This window comes from Sturnus vulgaris, chromosome 5, assembly GCF_052056855.1.
Source record: "Sturnus vulgaris isolate bStuVul1 chromosome 5, bStuVul1.hap1, whole genome shotgun sequence".
Classification (NCBI taxonomy): Eukaryota; Metazoa; Chordata; class Aves; order Passeriformes; family Sturnidae; genus Sturnus; species Sturnus vulgaris.
The window spans coordinates 14,658,227-14,678,669 of NC_142247.1; the positions used below are offsets into that span (position 1 = coordinate 14,658,227).

The 20,443-nt window shown below is 38.4% G+C and overlaps 1 protein-coding gene across 1 annotated transcript; it reads right to left on the minus strand.

The window, feature by feature from the left end:
- Positions 1-266: 266 nt before the first annotated feature.
- On the minus strand, positions 267-4,520 carry IFNG (interferon gamma). The gene is made up of 4 exons (XM_014879117.2): positions 4,310-4,520; positions 2,292-2,360; positions 1,783-1,962; positions 267-1,118 (listed from the first exon to the last, which is right to left on the minus strand). The coding sequence occupies exons 1-4, from the start codon at positions 4,430-4,432 to the stop codon at positions 993-995; spliced, it is 498 nt and encodes a 165-aa protein (XP_014734603.1). The 5' UTR covers positions 4,433-4,520; the 3' UTR covers positions 267-992.
- Between the last annotated feature and the right edge of the window lie 15,923 nt (positions 4,521-20,443).

Here is a 20,443-nt window from a genome sequence, read left to right on the forward strand (position 1 = left end):
ACATGTCCAAGACTTTGCTAGGTCTTGGACGGGCAGGAGGAAACAAAATATGTTTTATATGTCTGGGCAGGACCGTCCTTTCTGAAAATGTAAAACAAAATTAACATTTTACTTTTCATGATGAAAAGATGATGGCAAATAAACATGAAAATACACTTTTGAATCAGTTCATTTATTTATTTATTTAATGTTCAATTTTCAAAAAATCTCTGTTGAAAAATCCAAAGTTTTTAATAATATTCCAGTGCAAAAATATAGTCCTTGAGATTAAAACTTCCATACTACTACCTCCAAATAAATAAAATTACAACAGACACATTTGAATGGTTCAGTACCAAAAGAAATTTTTAAAATATGAGAGTTTAATTTAAGTCAGTGCAATACAGTTAGTCACATTCTCTTGAGATATTAAGTAGACCTGCCCTCCTGGTAACTTCAGTGCATAATAACAATAATAATAGTATTAATAACAGTAACCAGCAATTAATGATCAGTCCTCTAGTTCAGAAATTTACTTATCTTTAAGCATGTCTACTTTCTTGATTTGGATTTAGATATGTTTAGTAGTAAGCAGACATAGATATGTTTTCCTGAATAGAGTAACTTCCTCATACTGGTGCTTGTATCTCCATGCCAAATAGAAGAGACTAATCTCATAACATCCCTCTCTCAAGACAGCACCAGATACAAAGCTGGGTACCATTATAATGTATTTTCAAGATTTCTGTATGGAAACTGGGTAAACACGGCCTCCTTCTATATTTTCAGGTCAACAAACATAACAAATAGACAAAGTTTTAAGACAAAGTCATTTCTTACATAATATTAGGGAGTATAAATACTTAGATTAGTATTTTTTTATAAATAATTACTTAAGACACTTAAATATTAATAAATAAATGTATAAAAATCAATAGGAAGACTGAAATAAAAAAAATCTTGTCTCAGCAAGATTTGCACAGTAACTCAGTACAGAAGATCATAAGATGGCATTAGCATTTGCACAGCCTCTGAAACTGGCTTCTTTTTCTTTTGTGAGAACTTGAGGTTTCCCCCAGTTTCTTTAAGACGATGAACAGCTCATTCACAGCCTTGCGCTGAATTTTCAAGTCAGTCATCTGTAATAAGCAAGAAACAAATGGAACAAAAGTTATGCCAAGATCTAGAATTATTTACGGACCACAGCACACAGGCTACCCTGCTACCAGGGTAAAACAGAAGGACATATGCACTTTTCAATTCCCTACTACCTAATTCCCACAACAAAACTCCTGTATGTCACAGATTTCTGTTTTCCACTTTCTGTGCTACTTTGCAACCAGCCACAGACCAGCCACACTGTGAAACAGAGCTACCCTGTAGTTAAAAGCAGCTGATTCCACTGGGGCATCTTCTGCTGACCTCTGAGCTCAGTGGTTTGGGCCTTTGGCATGAGCACCATGAGCCAAGTGCTCCCACAGCCACAGAGCATTCCATAGCCAGGCACAGCTTTCCCAGCCAATTTCTATGCCACAAAGGGCTGTGTCAGTGGCAGCTCTCGTGTACAGACTGTGTGATGGTGCTGCCAGCACCTCTGTGCCAGATTGCAGCAAGACTCAGCCCTACCCCACCCTGCAGACCAGCAGCAGCCCCTGCAGCTGGAAACATTTGGTTTTCCAGCATGAACTGAGCTACACAGGGATCACCATATAGGTTACTGAAGTGTTATTATCTTAAATCACACTCAAATCACAACTGGAAAATATAATGTCACAAGCTTTGGAGGCAAAGGAAGAGACTTACCTGAAGTTTTGTCAGGTTCTTGAGATATTCCATCTTATTTGAGCCATCAGAAAGGCTTTCTTTCAGAGTACGGAGCTCCTCATCTATGTTCCTAACATATTCCTTTGACTTGTCAGCATTTTCAAACATTTTCAAGTACATGGAAACAATCTCACTCAGGATGATCCTTTTTTCATTTCTCTGTTGAAAAATACAATCAGAAAGAAAGGTCTGTGAGTGCCCACAAGCAGGGAAAGGGAGAAAGATAAAACACAGCATACAGGGGTTCTCTGCCACTTGAAACAAGATGATAAAGAAGATGTTGCAACACATCTCCTGGGCTTGGCTGTACCTGTGGGTCAGTTCGTGGTGCAGTATAAAGGTTTTTATGGGGATTTTGTCTCATTTCCAAGCTACCGAAGACAACTCTGCTCACGTTCATTCTACCACAGCTAATTACTCTGGTTCTGGGAGCTGCTTTGTACCAAAAAAGCACCTGAGATGCTTCATCATATCTGGTTTTGACTCACCTCTGTCCAGTTTGACAGCTTCTCCGTAAAAATAGGTCCACCATCAGCTACATCAGAACTACTTGAGTTCTGCAAAAAGAAACAAACATTTATATTACACAAACAATATTTATCACAAGGCAAATTTGTGTTCGTTATTCAAATGAGCATCAAAATTCAGATTTTTGCACATCTGGCCTATAGCTATCACAATGCTTTCACTTCTCCAACCACCAAGTCCCATTGCTTGGCTTCCTGATATTAGAAATTGCATTAGTCCTCTTTTCAATGTCTTCTCCTGCTATAACTCATCTGAATAGAGATGTTTAGCATATCTATTTTCCCAAATACTCCCTGTAAGTTTTGCTATTGACAGATGAAAATAAAAGCTCATAAGCACAACAACTGGCTAGGAAATCATTAGGTCTAATCTTGGCATGTTTTCTGGTAAGTCAAGGTCCAGTAGTTTATAATCTGTGACCTTAAATTCATGCCATCTCAGTTAAATCTCATATGGAACAAGAATGAGCTATTTTTAGCATAAAACTAAAATTTGCCGATTGGGAGGATATCCCAGTAGCCCACAGTCAGGTATGGGGATATGCAAGATTAGTGGGCTACTGAGAGGCTCACAGGGATGGAGTTTAACCATCAGATGTTGGCAACTGGTTCTAGGAAACAAAGAACAATACAACTCTCCTTCCAATGAAAGGCAAACTGAATCATTTCCTCTTCTGTGTGTCTTTTTTTCCTTTTTGTATACAACACTGACTATTTCCCTCTTTTGTCTGCTCACTAATTTAAATACAGTGAGTGCAAAGAGAAAACTTGCAGTCTGACAGGAGCCTCCTAGGCTGATTGGTTCCCATGCTAAGCATATTACCAAACTGATTTTCTCTGCTTCTGAAAGGTGGGGAGCATCTGCTATGGAGCAAAGTTTTAATGACAGTGTAAAAAGCTCACCATGGCTCAGGACGTCTTTTACAGAGTTATATATATTCTAGTAAGACACTCCCTGGTCTATGCTAATCACAAATTTAAGACATAATGCCACTTTTACAGCCAGTTTCCTGCAAACACTGAAATATCACACTAGTCTTTACCACTTCAGGGTGGCTCTCTGACTACTGAATTTCAACTGTCATTTGCACAAAATTATGACAAAATCATGGAAAAATCAGAGCTGAAAATAGGAGCAGACTGTTGCAGTTGTTTCCATGCATTTAGAGGGGGGAAAAAACCCAACAAAAATATATTGAAAATAAAAGCTGTTAATTAAAAGTGACTCTATTGTAGATATGTTTTCTCTGTGAATAATCCCTGCTGAATTCAGCTGTGGACTACTTTAATGCCTCTCAGATGAAGACTGGTGAATTAACACTACAGTTATTAAGTTACCAAAATTCTATTTGACAAGAAAGAATATTATTCTTTCAGATTACATTTCCATGCCAGATCATAGTCATACATGTGAAAGTAAAATGACTGGAGGATGCAAAGGAATAAGAAGGAGAAATCACCATTGAGCAGCACACTACTGCAACTTAAAATAGGTGGTAAATACATTTGTTAAAGCAAAAGTTCACCTCCAATTTTTTTATATTTCTAACCAGTACTAAATCTTCCATTGACATTGCTAACATAAAATTTAAAAAGTCAGTGAATTCCATCTAGTCAGAAGTGAATAAAGATTCATATATCCACTATAAATTGCATTAAGATTTCTTGTTACTAACCATTCCATGTAATCAAAGCTGAATTGAGCTAGAAGAAACTATTGTGAAACAAAGAACATCCCTAAAATAAATGCAAATTACTACAACAACTATGACAATTGAAAAACTGAATCAGGTCAATGAAGGAACTTAGTAAAACAAAAAAAAATATCCATATTCTTGTTAAAAAAAGGTATGATCAAAAAATTAGTTCCATGATTACCCTCTGTTGGTACATATTGAGTATGTCAAGCAGGACTGGAGCTTAGACCATATGTAAAGCACAAGCAGCAGAAGAGAAATGCAGTAGAAGACTATACTTACAAAATCAGTTTTCAGTTTGTCTATATCATTTTGAAGTTTAAGAAGATTCAGTGCATTTTCAACATGCCCAAAAGAAACCAGGATGACAGACAGAACAAACAAGCTGTAGGTTTGGAAAGCCATTTTCTTGATGGTGGTTCAGTTAAACTGCTCAGATCAGTCCGGGGAGAACAGGTCTAAGAGAAGAGAGCTTCAACTTCTAATAGTTAAATCTTCTATTAGAAGCAAGTAGACGACTGAACTTCATCATCCTGTCGGTGGTATTTATACCTGGTCTTGAATTTTTTTTATTTCGTCATCACAGGCTGTGTATATTTAGACAAGATAGTGTTAGATAAGAACCCTTCATTTTTTGGCTAATCAAGGGAATCCCTCGAAAGCATCTTTGTTAAAGCATGGTCCTGGAAAAATTTTCAGTGGTTCATCAATGGGTAACGTTTACGTGGCAGCTTATGAAGTTTCTTTTACACGTGGTTGGGGAAAAGGGGGAAATTACGATGCTGGTCGAGGAATATGCATTGTGGCTCAAACCTATTCTTACACACCATCTGAAAAAAAATCTTATCTTGTGGTTAAAGGGTCAGTGCAACACTCAACTCATTTCTGGTATTCTTTTGAAGTAACCACTGAGTTTGCCACTGAGTGGTTCTATACTGACACTTAGAGATTTAAACATTCTTTCTGCTGCTGTACTTTTGTGAAACACTATTTGCATCCTTTCCATGGTCTAAAGTGTACTTCTGCTGCTTTTGCATTCTTCAAGTCCAGATTCAGAATAGAACAAACAAGGTTCCAGCATGAATGCAACGATGTATCATATTAAATTCCTCTCTGGTTGTATACTGTCTGTGGGAGCAGAGTATTTAGTATTTAAGACACTCATTTCTGCTTGGCAATGATTAAAATTCCCCACCTGCCATTTCAGTTGCACGAATGTGTGTAGAATGTGAAAACAGAAGGACACAGATGAAAACAAGCCCCATTGAAGAAGACAGACAGGATGGTCTCCGAGTGCATACAGAACCCTGAAAAAACTGTATTGAGGATAGCGGGGGGAAATATTTTTATATAGGAACTGAACTCCTCTTTGATTAATATAATGGGAAAAAAGATTATTCTGAAGAGTCTTATGAAGAAGTCAGATAATTTTAGACTTCCATACATGAATGGAGGGTAGGTAGGAGCCTACAAGGGAAAGAAAGAAGGAAGGGGCCCATAGGGAAAAGAAAAGAGAGAGAATCAAAAAGAGGGCACTTATGGGCTCAGTTCACACAGGCTGCAATGGAAGATGTCTGTAGTTCATCAGAAACCAAGGAAAATTAAAGTTGTTCCCAAAAGGAAAGATTACAGCTCTCCATCTCAGCCCCACATGACTCCTTGAATATTCCTTGGAGAAAACTCTCCCCAGAAGCTCCTTCCATCTGAGCTAATGACCACTAAGGCCATCAAATCTTTTTCAATTGCTGCTTGAAAGAGGAGCTCCATCTGTGGAATAGATCTTAACTACTACTACCAGGGAAATTGCTATTTTTCAGGGAGAAGAACCAAATTTCACCAACAATAGCAGGCCCACAAGCTACGTGCAAGAACTCCCTGGGAGCAGCAGTATAGACAGATGGGACACAGCTCACAACAAATGTGGCACTGCACAACAATTAGTGCTGTAATCTGCTTGAGGTAGTAACACTATGCAATGCACATCTTTGTTTTAGTTTAAGAAGTTAAAACTGATTATGTAATAACTTAATTGCTGGGAGTGTTGACATGAAGGTAAGTTAATAGTGCTATTCAAGGATGCTTCTAAGCACTGTAAACAAATACAAAGTGAACATGCCCACCCATGGCAGAGAGGTTGGACAAGATGGTCTTCAAAAGTCTCTTCCAACTAAAACAATTTTTATTCTGTGATTCTGTGCCAAAAATCAGAATCATAGAACCATTTCATTTGGAAAACACCCTTGAGGTCATGGAGTGCAACCTCTAACCTAGCACTACTGAACCTAGCACCTCTAAAACATGTTCCCAAACACCACATTCACATGCCTTTTAATTACCTCCAGGGATGGTGACTAAATGGAGATCCCACCAAAATTCAAAGTGGACTCAGAATTCAGACGGACCCAAAATTCAAAGTGAACTCACTAATGCCAGCACACTGAACAAACCTATTGATTGAAACATCTGGATTGCTATGCAGAACAAGCACAAAGACATGGTATGGCTCAGCTAAATGTAGTCTTATACACATAGGAAAATCAAGCATATTTTACAAAATGGGGACACCTGCTGAGGTTCATTGGCTGGCCACGAGTCAACAGAGCAATTCTTTGGCAAAGTGTTGGAAAGGACATGTAAAGTGGGAGAGTGAAAATTATTCCTGTTACCTACGGCACTCTTTATGCAGTCAGAAACACACAACTGGAAGAGGGACTGAGTTATGAAGCCCAGTTGTTGCCATTACAGGTTCTAATTTGAACAGTGCTTTTGAGCTGAATTACTAGAGAGTGAAAAGATCTGAAAGAAGGGAGTTTGGGAAAGTTTCTTTTCTCAACCAGCTCAGTCTTCCTAACACATTAAGAACAAATCACAATGCAGTTGAACACAACTAATTGCCGTAATTTTCCAGCCAAGCAGAAGATGTAATTCCAGGTGAAATATTAAGCCCATAATACTGCCTTCTGCAGAGAACTATTCACCCAGAGTGACTATGCTGGATTAGGCTTCTCTGTTAAATTTGTCAGACACACATCTCATTCACTGCAAGCTGTGCCCCCTCAAATGACCTCCCTTTGGTCTCACATTACAACTAAACTTTGAAGAATAGCAGGAGGATGAAGTATCAGGAAAAAAAAGGATTTTGCTAACTCACATTTTGTCAATAAGATTATAGTTTTGACAGATTACCTGGCTAATTTGATCACTAAATCTCGTCACACTTCAGAGAAGGCTGCTTGCCAAACATCCAAATTTTGCAGGTAAGTAAATAGAAGCACAGAGCTATGGGTTAATTCATGATCATTCAGCCTCTGAGAAAGGTAAATCTAGGAACAGAAACAGGGTCTCCTAGTCCTATTGCAGTGCTTTGCCCACAGTCCAGTGCTACAAGTATTTTATTATAAACTGAGGCAAGAAATTTAGCAAAAAGCAAAGAAAAAAGATATGACATCTGTCTCTGTTATACTATCTTCTGAGTGCAGGTCTGAATTTTAGGTACACTCTCTTGCCTGGGGAGGCTAGATTCAGACCTCTACTAATCTCCACATTCAAATTATTATCACACGAAGCATTGATTATTCTGTGGTAAATCATCAGCTGCACTGAAATGCGTTTTAATACAGAAATATAGCATCCCTTTTCCAAATCCCTTACATTTTAATAGATGGTTGACATACTAGTCTCATAATATTCTCTTCTGGTTACACATAGTATCATGTCCCCAAATCATTTTGAAATTCGGCAACTGCCTACAACAGGTGGTTAGAACATGAGGGTCCTGTGTCTCTTCCAGGCGTGTTTTGCTTCCCATTCTGCCCAAAAGTGATGAACCAGATCACCATTGTCCAGTGTATGTCTTGTTGCCCAAGAACTGTTATGAGGAAGACCCAGGTTCAGATGGCTCCCCTGCACTGCCTGTCCTGAGAACCAGCATCATTACAAACAACACAAGAGGTATCCTGAAAATATCTGCACTTTCCACTAAGAGCATGCAATTTTTTATCTGTGTTCTTTAGCAGATATCTGTGAAGTGCATGCTGCAGAGGACTGAACACTCAACACTAACACAAGTTCTTTGTCCGAACACTTGTCCTAATCTTGTTGAAAGAGATGCCAGAGTAAGATTGAAAAATCTTATGCTGCAAAGAATTGAAGTGGTTCTTCTGTGAGACTCCATAGTCACAGCTGTACTATCATCTGGTCCAAACACAGAAGGAAATGAAACCAAGGCATTTTTTCATTTTACTGCCTGGAAGTCACCTGACTCATCATGCAAAGCAGAGGTTTCACACCCTTCTGTTCATACAACACCTTACACCAAATACCCGAAGATGCCCTTGCAAAGTCATGTCAGATTTCACTATGACCCCTGATTACAGCTTTTTCCCTTTCATTTTTTGTTTTATGCATACTCCTCAGAGAGCTCAGTGGTTTAGTGAGCAACTGTCCATGCCAGTTCAGCACATTTCTGCCTGACTTTCATTTCACTAAAGCAGAGTGGCTTTCTCTGTTATCACTGCCCGAGGAAAGCAGCCCATGCTTGGAAAACCCTCTCTGAGTTGTCATTCTGACCTTCCATCACACTTCACTGTCTCCCTTTCTTACAAAGCAGCAGAAATAATTCCTTTGTTTCCTCCTTCACAGTGCTGGGGCGTGGAGGGGGGGGTGGCACACTGGAGGTGTTAAGTGATTAAACTTTGCCCACACATTGTACCAGTGCTATGTAATTACTAAACATTGTTATTCACGTTGCTACAATCTGCAAAGCCGATGTCTTGATAATCAGGCTTCATGACTAAGGGGGACTTAAGGGGACTTACAAGAAAGCGAGAGAGGGACTTTTTACAAGGGCATGTAGTGATAGGATGGGGGAATGGCTTCAGACTGTCAAAGGGAAGGGGACTATTAGGCATTAGGAAGAAATTCTTTACTGTGAAGGTGGTGAGACACCAGAACATCACCCAGAGATGTTGTGGGTTCCCTATTCCTGGAAGTGTTCAAGGCCAGATTAGATGGGGCTCTGAGCAACCTGGTCTAGTGAAAAGTTCCCTGCCCATGTAGTTGGAACTACATGATCTTTAAAGTCTCTTCCAACCCAAACCTTTCTACGACCCTACAAATTTGCAACTGACCCTTACAAAAATATTGTAACACTGTCGTTTTCCCTGCCAAAAAACAAAACAAAGCAAGCAAAACAAAACAAAAAAACACTAAACAAAACTGAACAAAACCCCAAAGAGCAAAACCCCACCAAACCAATAAACAACATAGCAATCAAACAGAACAAAAATCGAAACCAAAAATCAAATAGAAAGAACCGATCCACCACTCTCCTACGGTTAAGGATATGCTTCATCAGTGCTACACATTGAGGATGTAATTGGCTACTCCTTCTGACCACTGGATCTCTGTGATTTAGAGGGTATTTCCAGTGATCAGTAAGGATAAGGTTGGCACAAATCATCTACTTTGTTTTATTTGATGTCTTGAGAGGCTGCCCTAGAACAGAGGCTGGACAGTGTTAAAGGAATAAAGTAGGTATTTATTAAAAAGGCCTTCAAAGGATACACCCTGGGCAGTACAAGAGCCTGACCATGGCTCCACCCAAGATGGATCCCCGAATCACGAGTTTTCACACTTTTATAAATTTTGGTCCATTTACATATTGGGGTTAATTGTCCGATTACAGCTTCAGGTTACGAAGTCCCATCCTCCCAGATTGCTCTCCTCAATTCACTGTTGTTTATACTTTTTGGGCTGCAATGGTGTCCTTTGTTCTCAGGGTGGAAAAGGATTGTTTTGTCAAACTAAACTGCGAGGAGAACTTGCAACACTTTATATGAAGTTCAGAGTTATATACTAATGCAGCACAGAATCTGGAAAATACGAAAGCTAAAAGTTTAGGCATCGATAAGACAAAATTTCAGGGCAGAGAGAAGTTCTGAAATGCTCAAAATTAACTGTTTTTACATTTTTCTAAACAAAATTTCAGCCCATTCCAAGGACACTGGAGATTATATTGTATGAGAGAGAGCTGGAAAACTAGTTTGTACAATCTGGAATAGAGCACAAGGAAGGCCTTTCGGCCTCCATTACATACTCCTGTCCGCATGCAAATGCAGACAGAAAAAAGCATATTATTATCCCTCTTTCCCCTCAAAAATTTCTCCACACATTAACTGTTGAGTCTTCTAAAGAAAGGGAAGGAAGAAGAAACTAACACTCGGTGGCGTTAGACATTTAGAGAGACAGACACCCAAACAGATGAGCTGAAAAGTACAACTTGAAGTGACTAAAGTGTAAGTACAAAATTATTAAAATCTTGGTACTTTGACTCACACAAGACATCTATTTCATACTTTCCTTCAGTTTTTTGATTTGGTAAACCTATGCAGAAGTTCCTCACCAAACACTAATGATTCCTTTCAGAATTAGCAACAGGAAATAATTACCCCTCACGGTATAATTACTCATCTATCCTACAAGAGTTCAAGCTTTTGCTTTGCCCAAGAAGAAGAGGATAGCCAGGAATAGCTGTTCTGGACTGGCCTTTCTCAAACATTATGGTAGACTTTAAGGAAATTCTTAACTGTATTACTATCAGCTCTGAATTGTCTAAACACTCCAGTAGTAACATAATATAAATATTCAGGACACGTGTTAAAATAATTTTCTGGAGATGATAACGAATATTTTCCTCAGAACATTTGTCCTCATGGATAGCTGTTCATATCCCTGTTTCTAAAATCAGCATAATTCTGTCTTCCTTTTATTTTCCTTGAAAGACTGTTGAATTGATATATATGAGGAATTCTGAGCCTGGAAAGAAATATCTAAAACACACATTTTCTCATTGCTAATTCTGCATGGACTGCAATACGCAATGGAGACCAAAGTTTCCTTCTTGTTTCTTGTGCCGTATTTCAAGTTGGTAAAACCTGGTATTCCAACTTTCAAAGAAACCCCACAGTTAGCATGTATGAATGATTTAGAAACTATAAGGTGCCTGTGTGAGCTAACCATAAGAAAGGCCAGTGAAATTCCAAAATACTCTTTTTCTTGTATTAAAATATGGGGAAAAAATGGACAATGTAGCAGACAGTTATAGACAAAAGTGGTGTGCATTTTCACTTTGTATTTCTACTGTCCGGAATTTTCCCACGTATCCTGATTGAACACTATTGCCGATAAAATAGAATAAAATTCTAAATCTTATTCAATTTTAGTTTAAGTCCATATCAATGGAAAAGTGGTAAATCTGTTGGTACATTAGCAGCCTAAATTGTGGTGTAATACCTCCTGTGAAACAACCATAGATTTTCTACAGGTTTTCTACATAAAATCTTCCATTTTCACCTGCTCTTCTTCATTCTCCAAGGAGGAATAAAATACTTTTGAAAGTTTTCTGTTTTCATCACCATAATATCCTTTGGAGGTACTGCCTGTTATGAGCATTATATCATGGATCTTAAGAGTTTGTTCCCACTTTAAAGCACCAGCTTCTTGTTTTATATGATTTCATTAATCCTGGGATATATTTTAGAGTTTTGGGGTTGTGATATTTTTTCCAATCACTTTTTAATCAGTATGGTTGAAGGGAATGGACAGAAAACATGAATTTCTGAAAGTGGAATAAAGCAAATAGAAAAACACATTACTTAAAGACAATTATTTCAAAGATTTTTTCTAATATTTTTGAAATACTTTTGCCTAGGGTTTTTAGACACTAGCACTGACAGCATTCATATTGTTGGTTTTTAATGTTAAGCAGGTGATGGTATCTATCCCATGCTAACAGTGCAACATATTGATTTCAGATAAGACATTTTGTGCCTTGGTGGATGAAAGCATTCTACAAAATAAAGATATATTTTATTGAAATAGTTCCCCCCAAAGTGATCTTCCAAGGCTTTTTAATTCCTCTGTTACTTCCAGCTCAAGATATTCCCTGATTCTGTGATTCTTTAATAGCCCTGCTCTTCATAAGGCAAGCATGCTAGTATTATAGTATTTACCACAAATATTTCCATTATTTTCAATGTAATATTTTAATTCACTTTGAGAGAGCTAATTCATGGAGAAAATAATTCCACTGTAACTTGGCCTGACTGTTTTCTGTAGTTCTGACTTTCTGATATTTCCCATAAATATATATATATGTATACATCTACTGTTACTGTACGGTACTGACAGAAAAAATGTCATGTTTTGCTCACAGTGTCTTTCCCCAATTCCCAGTAAATGAATTCATGTTTGTGTCTATACTTCAGCTCTCCGTACACAGATGCGTGCTATTTTCTCTCCGTTATTCAGTTTCATTTTCATAGCATCAGATCCACCTTCAAAATAAGTAAAAAACTATCGGAACTTCTGCATCCAAGTATCGGTGACCTATGAGCCTTGTGCCCAAGGCTCTTTTCCAGAAGGATTATGTCATTTTTAAAGAGAGAAGACCAAAGGACGCTGGTTTGGAGCTGGTCGCTGGTTTCTGTATGTGCTAGGTCAATCCATTCAGGGATATCCATGAACCTCATCGGAGGACAGCTTGAAACCTCACAAAATAGCATGGACTCAACTGAATATCCATTGCAGATTGATAACAACCTAATGCTTTTCATATATTCTTAATACTTCATCAAAATGGGACTTTTCAGACTGTCAACCTGCCAGTGAGCCAGTCCTGTTCGTCTTCCTCTCATTATACTTACAGAATTTTCTCCACATGTTGGGTTTTTTTCCTTCTTACACTGATTTTCTCTGCTGCTGGCTTTTATTTGCATTGGAGCTTTTTGATCTAATTTTAATGAGGAATTCAAGTCCATTTGAGCTTTCATTGTACAGTTGCATTTATTTTCACAGTGTAAATACTTTATTTTATAGACATATTTATTGTTAGTAATTAATACTCACATTTGATTTTGAAAGTACACAGTAGTGAAAGTAATCCTGCTTTAATTTCTTATTGAATATTGTAAATTGAAACGTCATCATCTGGGGGAAAAAATCTGATCATTTTCTTGTTATCCGTTACACAATTTATAATTGTTAATTATCACTTATGTGCATGGAAACACAAGTGTGTAGGTGTGGGCACATGTTGGAGGCTAAGCCAATTATCTGTTTCAAGCATCAGTAAGAAAATATCCATGAAATGTTTGAAACCAGCCTAGAGAGTGGACATTTTCTGTCATAATAATTTGGAAACCTCCACAGGACGTTTCTTAGAAGAAATCTACTATGTGGTGCAATCTTTTCTTCTAAAACAATCCAGGAGACGGTTTGGTGGGGATTCCCCTCACCTGCCAATCTCTTTAGTGCCATTCATAACTGTGTGACTAAGCAAGCCAGTCATCTTTACTCAAAGAGAAAAAGAAAATCAGTACACAGATTTGGTCCTACCTGTTTCTGTCCAGCCTCCAGCACATATATGAGAATGCCACAAAGTCAGGCTTACAAGCAATTCATCCACAGATAACATTTTACTTAGAACTGGACTTCTTGAGAGGAGTTCATTTGCAATGATTTTTCAGTTAGATTCAGAATTTAAAGTGAAAAGAGAAACATGCAAGACCTTTGCTTTTTAGTAGTTAAAAAATGAAGAAGATACTTCACATCCTAAGTACATTTCCTCTTCATCTCCACAGGAAGTAAGGCTGCCTAGAGAAGAGCCACTGTGGGTCGAGTGTAGATGCACTTCATTTTAAAGTTGCTCATCTTCCTTTTTCAAAGGCGTGAACTAACAACTATGAAGTGCTCTGAATGAACATATTCTAGTCCTCTTTAGGAAAAGATTGAAGTATTTCATAATAAATACTTTCAAAAAAAATCTAAACACAAGAAATGAGAAACTGAATCCTGTTGCTTTTTTTAAGATACTACTGAGTTTCTGACCACAAACTAAAATAAAGCAAGTTTTTTAAAATACAATAAAATAAATAAATATTGCTCTTTTTCCCCCTACAAACTGCAAAAATACTATTTTCAAGAAAAACAAAATATAGTTTCAAGTTTCATACTTTAAAGTAATCAAAATGCAGGTACTGTGGCAGGTTGAGCTGTTAATTTTTCCTAAGGAAATGAAACTTATGCAGTTTTTTAGCTGTCAGTTCCTTCCTTGTCAGTAATTTTTGAGCAGTCAGCAGTTTCTTCTGATTTTGAGAGATTCAAAAGTCTCACAGCTAATTTAACTCCTTCCACCTTCACTGAATTTGACAGCTAAGCAACAGCAAGATTGTCTACCAACATGTTGGTGTTTTAAAATGTCTACACCATAAGGAGGAGAATACCTTTCCTAGCACTGCTGTTTAGTTCTTGTGAAAGAATATTAATATCATCAATAATTCAAGAGCTATTAATGATTTAGGAAAGTATTAATTTTATTAATATCTAGTAAAGTCTATATGGCAATTATGAAAAACTTCCAAAACTTATGAAAAAGAGTAGTGAAAGGAACCTTCCCCTGCCACCTAAATTGGTCGTTCTGTTTCATAATAATGTGCACAGGGCTCTGGGCTCTTACTTTATCCTTTTTCAGTACCTCTGATTTTGCCACGCCAGCCTATTCTGTTTATATTTTTGCAGCAAAATTGAAGGGGAAACTGTAGCATTTTGCCACAATATCTAGGATGGGTTTATTTTAATCTAGCTAGTGTGGATATCAATAGCAGAAGAGCTGTGATACTCCAGACTTTACCCGTGGTGTTCTACCTCTGCCTCCCTGTGCACAAGCAAAGTACAACAGTCCTTTCACACTTTTGCAAAAGTACACAGACAAGCTGAGTATTCATTACAGAGAGCTCAGAATTCAGGCCCACCAACTCTGGTTTCCATCAGCACACTTGAACTGCTCTACCTTTTCCAGAAGAGAATTTTCCTCTGGAAAACAATCAATTGTGGCTCAATGGTTGCCAAAAAAAATAAAAAAAAATTTAAAAAAAAAGCCTATGGACATTTTAGGCTGACTTACAATTTTTTTTCTGCCCATATAAGGCAAAAAGGCATATCAGCAAGATCCTCTGTCTTTGTGTGAGAATTGTTCCACACATGAGAACTTAAAACCAATCTCCTGATCACCATTCACTTCACTTTGGATTGCATTTAGAAGGACTCTGGGAGCCAGCAAAATTTAGCTCCTTTCAGATAAAATAAAACTGGAAAGCGATTTCAGAAACTCTCTCGATGTTATACTGTTGTTAACAGGAGCTCAGACCACAGGATCAGGCTAGAGTTTGTTTAAAATAAACTCGTAACAAGCACAGTGTGGCAGCTGGGTCCTCAACAACAACTTTTGTAACTTTCTAATCTGCTCCTATAGTATTGCTCCTTTTGTTACTGAAGGCAAAAGTTATCTTGCAACAACTTCTGATCTTACCTGAAATGTTTAAGCAATGAAGAAGAACGGTTTAAGCAATGGGAAACATGAAATTAAAATGTTCTTTGTACTAGACCCTGAACTAGAATAATCAGATACAAGTAGACAGATAAGTGTATAGCAATAAATATTTGTGGAAGAAGCAATTAAATATTTGAAAGAAGTCATGGATATTCTCATATACGTATACACAATGAAACACATTAAAAATCCCTCTAATTTATGCATTGCAGCTTGAATTGCTCTTAAAAGAGCCTGTGGTTGGATGCATCAGTTCCTCCTCTGCTTCCAAGGAAGTCTTTGTGGGAACTGTATGTCTAGGAGTCAGTAATAATGAAGTGTTGCTTAATTGAAGAAGGAATGGATTCACTTCGGTTTTTTAGCCATCCCTAATCAGAAGGTTATGCTTTGCTGATATTCACAAATTCAGGATGTTTGTGGGTCTTTTTGACAGATTAGTACTACTGCAAAAGGTATCATTACAGTAGATGCTCATATAAGAATAAGAATAAGAATGAATAAGAATGGAAATTGTCACCTGAGTTGTAACTTTTCAGTTAAACAATTACATCTTCATTTCAAAAAGAAACCTTTTGTTTCTCACTAACATTTCCAAAAGAAACATTACTTAAAGGAACTAATCAGCGGGCCAGAAGGTAAACATGAAGCAAGACTGGGGTTTCCGCAAGTTATAAGTAAGTGCAAAATTATTTAGAATCTGCCCCAAAAGTTAACAAAAAAAATAAGACAGACAGGACTGTAAGTCTGCTGTTGAGGACCTGGAAGTGCTGGTGTATGGCTGAATGGAAGTGGATTTTTCCTTTACAGCTGTGAAGGCAAACAGTGTCCTGGGCTGCATGAGCAGAGCTGCAGCCAGTGGGTCACAGGATGTTCTCTGCCATTCTGCTTGGCACTTCTCAGACCACACCCAGTACAGTGCACCAGCTTAGGCCCCCCAGCTCAAGAGAGACACTGAAAAATGTGAGAATGTTCTGTCAATAGCCTTCAATGTGATGGGAGGGTTGAAGGTCTCTACTTATGAAGAAAGACAAAAGGAATTTTATTTGTTCAGCCACAAGGCAAGAAGGTTCAGGGGTACCTAATTGCAGTTTTCCACTACTCAAAAGGTAGTTAGAAAGAAGGTGGCAGTACTCTTTTCACACGGGGCATAGTGAAAGGACATGATGCAACAGGCTCACATTGCATCAGCTTGAGAAACATTAAATGTCAGAGTGAGTTGCTCAAAAGAAGTGGTAGAACCTACCTTCAAGTATTCAATACTGGGCTTGGCAGGATCTTAAATAACTAACCCACAGCAGCAGTCACAAAGGAAGGCTAGAGGAGGAGAATGATTCCATGGTGCCATTGCTCATCACAGGAGCCATCAAGGCAATGCTGCAATGGAAATGGACGCTGTGAAGGTTAACTGGATGAGGTGTTTCCAGAAGACTGAAGGGAGCAATGCCAGTGTACATTTGTGGATTAATCCTGTGCTGTAGAGATTAGTTCAAACTAGAAATAGTCCAGAAAACAAATAGAGAGCTCCTGTTTTATTAAAAGAAGAGTAGAAAAGTTGGGATTGTTCAGCTTTAGAAAAATAAAAGCTGAGAAGACCCAGTTGCTATTTGAACTACGTTACAGTGGGAAAACAGCAAATTCAGTTAGTCATGTAGGCTAATAGAATAAACGGACACTAGACAAAATGTCTATAAACTGCCCTTTAGTTAACTCAGGCACGAAAATGAAATACTTCTGGCAATCAGAATGTGAAACTCTGCAACAGCCTTCCTAAAAAAGAAACAGAGATGGGTTCAAAGGTTAAACATTTCAGAGGAACTCATTCCACTCCTGTGCTCAGTATCTGGAGGATGTAAATTATGAAATACTTAGAGATTCCATTTACAGTCTTAAAAGTGATCATTTATCAGTTGGCCTGAGCAGTATCTGTCTCACTGCTAGTTCCAGCCTAACTGAATTTCCTGGATTTAGCACTGAAGAGTACAACTTTGTTGTGCCTTCTTCCATCTAACTGAGGAAACACAGAGTTTCTAATGAAGTAATTTCTGTAGATGAATTGCAATTGGCTGGTTTTTTGTTTCTTCCCTCTCATTGATGGGATCAAACTGATATCTTTAATGTCTTGTACCAGAGGCCAAATTTTCTTATAATTCTTCTTTAAATCCTTTGCAATATTCCAACATTTCAAAGAAAGGAAAATCTGGAGCAGACTCAGGAAATCAATAGTGAAACTACATTTAAAAATTAAATCCTTCTGCTTCCTCACATACAGACAAGTTGAGCACATATATTCACTCTTTTTGCCACACTACAATACATGCAGTTCATAACAATTCTTAAATCTTTTTACACTCATTAGTGAAATCCTCATTCTAGAGTTTAGGCTGGGAAAATACTCTTTAATAGATCATCACTAGATTTGTATGGCCTCTTCCCTTCCTTTTATTAAACCTTCCTGAAGAGCCACTTGTCTTTTCTCTATAAAGAGGAATAAAGCACCAGGATCTTGCTGATGGTCTGAAATCAGATTATGCTGAACTTATCCATCAGCTGAGTGCAGTTCGTATCAGTCTGATATTTGCCACAATCACCCTTTGGTATCAGCGGGCTTTTTTGGGGGCACTGGTCATGCAAGCTCAGTTTGCTGGTCTCAAAGAGGCCAGACCACTGACTCAATTTGCAGCTCTGCATCTGACGCTAAAATCCCTTTTTGTATCGTTGTGCAACCCTGCGATTTTCTCCAAACTTTGAACTCGTCCTTCTGCACTGCAGTTGTGTTCCATCCTGGGATTCACATCTGTGGCCCTCGCGGGTACTGCTGTGCGTGAAGCACTCTTTCCCCTACGGCGGGGAGAAAAACAGGTTGTCTTTTCCACTGACAGCCTGTGGTTTCTCATTCACAAAAAGTTTTTTTTTTCCTCACATCTAAGAGTCTCGCTTGTAAATAGCTTTATCAAGTGACTAATTTAAGGCACCTGTGGTTTATCTCTGCAAGCTTTCTTCATCACTTGGAAATTGCTGCTGGTTATTCCTTAGTCACTATACAGGAACAGAGAAAACATTTAGACTGACATGACAAAATTTGCCTAGGACACGTCAGTGGGTGCTTCACGCGTGGTTAGGGACAACGAGTGGGGCTGGCACAAACCACTTCGTCTTTCGTGCGGGGAGGGAAAAATCAGAAAATAATTGATGATGCTTTATCGATGATCAACATGGGCTACAGGCTTCACCTACAGCAACAAAACCACCAGGGCGTATTCTGCTGTTAGCGACTGCTCACTGAATCTTTAGAAGACACGAACAAACAAAAGGCCCCCCTGCACCAGGGCTCCTTCAAGGAAGGTACTTCCTTCTCATCAGCTCCTTTGAAAGCACAGCCAAAACAACTTGAATAAGCAGCAATGGCAGAAAGTGGAAGGAAAAGCATCCGTTGGTTAATATTAACAAGTGATGTACATCATTAACCCTAAACTCTATTATTATGTCAAGTGTGAAAGCCTTTTTGAGGTCTTAAATAGAAGAAAAATAATATTTTATTAAATATGAAGAAACATAATTGATTAAAGAGCTGTTTGGAAAGCAAAATCGAACCTTTTCACATCTCCATATCTTAGTATCTATAGTATCTACAATATCTACACGCACCTTAATATCTACATATAACTTCATTCATAATTTCTGTTTAAGTTTCATTCTTTTCTCTGCAACTCCAGCTGCTAGAAACTTTACATCCAGCTTTCTGTAAGCGGATATTTTTTAATGTGCAAAATACAGCAACATGCTGAAACGTACGGACAAGACCCAAACACCCCAGGCTCCTCTGTTCACCCATCATCACTCCTCTTCTACACTTCTTCCTCAGGTTGCTTCTACATCTATACACCCTCATCCACTAAACAAAATTAAATCTGTATTTTCTCAGGTTTCTATTTTTCAGGTTTCTATCTCGGACGATTCAAAAATCAGGGAATGGTAATCAGATAGCTGATATTACTTTAATATCCTAGCCTAATATGTTCTTCTGCTCTTAGTCAGTTTACTGAGGCAGAAAACCTACTAGAAACCAACAAAACTCTAAAAAGGCATCATAACCCGAGATGAGAAGGTGGGGCACTCTGGGGCTATCCAGAGTCGATGGCCAAGGAGTAGGGAGATCTTCATGACCCTTTTATGGGCCACACATCAGAAACCTCCCTGGCAGTGCCCGTGCTGCAAGGAGAGGAGCCAGGAGCCAGGTCAGGAGTGGCCTGGTTTCCATCCCCAGGGCTTTGGACCAAAAACCTCAGTATAAATTGAGAGGGGCCTGCAACCTTCAGAAATAATTTATTGATGAAAGATGTTTCAGAAATGAAACATCTGTGACTTCTCATCTGCCTTAATTCTGCTTCAAAATTCATTCAACCGTTTCCTCTCACAAGACACTACTTGCCCTCAATTTGTCATTCACCTCACACAAACCTTTTGTGACCAGGCAGTTGTCATAGGTTTCCCTTCAACTACGGAAGCAACGCCCCTTCTTCAGCTGTGGTTCCTTTCAGCTCTGTAATACTTTACACAACTAGAAATGATGCAATGGCTCTTCAAACTCAGCCTTCCATTGCACCTATCAGAGATTTTTCAAGATACAGCTGGAAAAAGCCCTGAGCAACCTGGTTTGATCACCTGGTGTGTCCTGCTTTGAGCAATTGTTCAGGCCAGAAGCCTCCAGAGTCCCAGGACAGCCTCATTTATCCTGTGGACCCTGTGCCTTTATGATCATTGATGCCTTTCATCCATCTGCTCCATCCAAAGGACTGAAAAGAATTATCCATAATATTTTGCAATTCAAACCTATTTATGACGTATTTCACCAGCATCTTTATTCCACAATAATCTCCACCCTCAATCTATGGTATTCCTATGCCTCCCTCCCTTTTCCCTCTGGCAGTCAATGCTCCTTTAGAGCAATAACCTACTGGCTGCCTTTATGTTTCCAAATCACTCTTCCACTGAAGAATATTCCAACAGAATAAGAATGTCAATCTAAA

Bases quoted from the DNA above. Each gene is read 5' to 3' on its own strand.
- IFNG (XM_014879117.2), bottom strand. From the start codon at position 4,432: ATGGCTTTCCAAACCTACAGCTTGTTTGTTCTGTCTGTCATCCTGGTT. The intron at 1,963-2,291 runs GTGAGTCAAAAC...ATTTTTCAACAG, and splicing joins AGCTGTCAAACTGGACAGAG to AGAAATGAAAAAAGGATCAT. The intron at 1,119-1,782 runs GTAAGTCTCTTC...TGCTTATTACAG, and splicing joins AGAACCTGACAAAACTTCAG to ATGACTGACTTGAAAATTCA.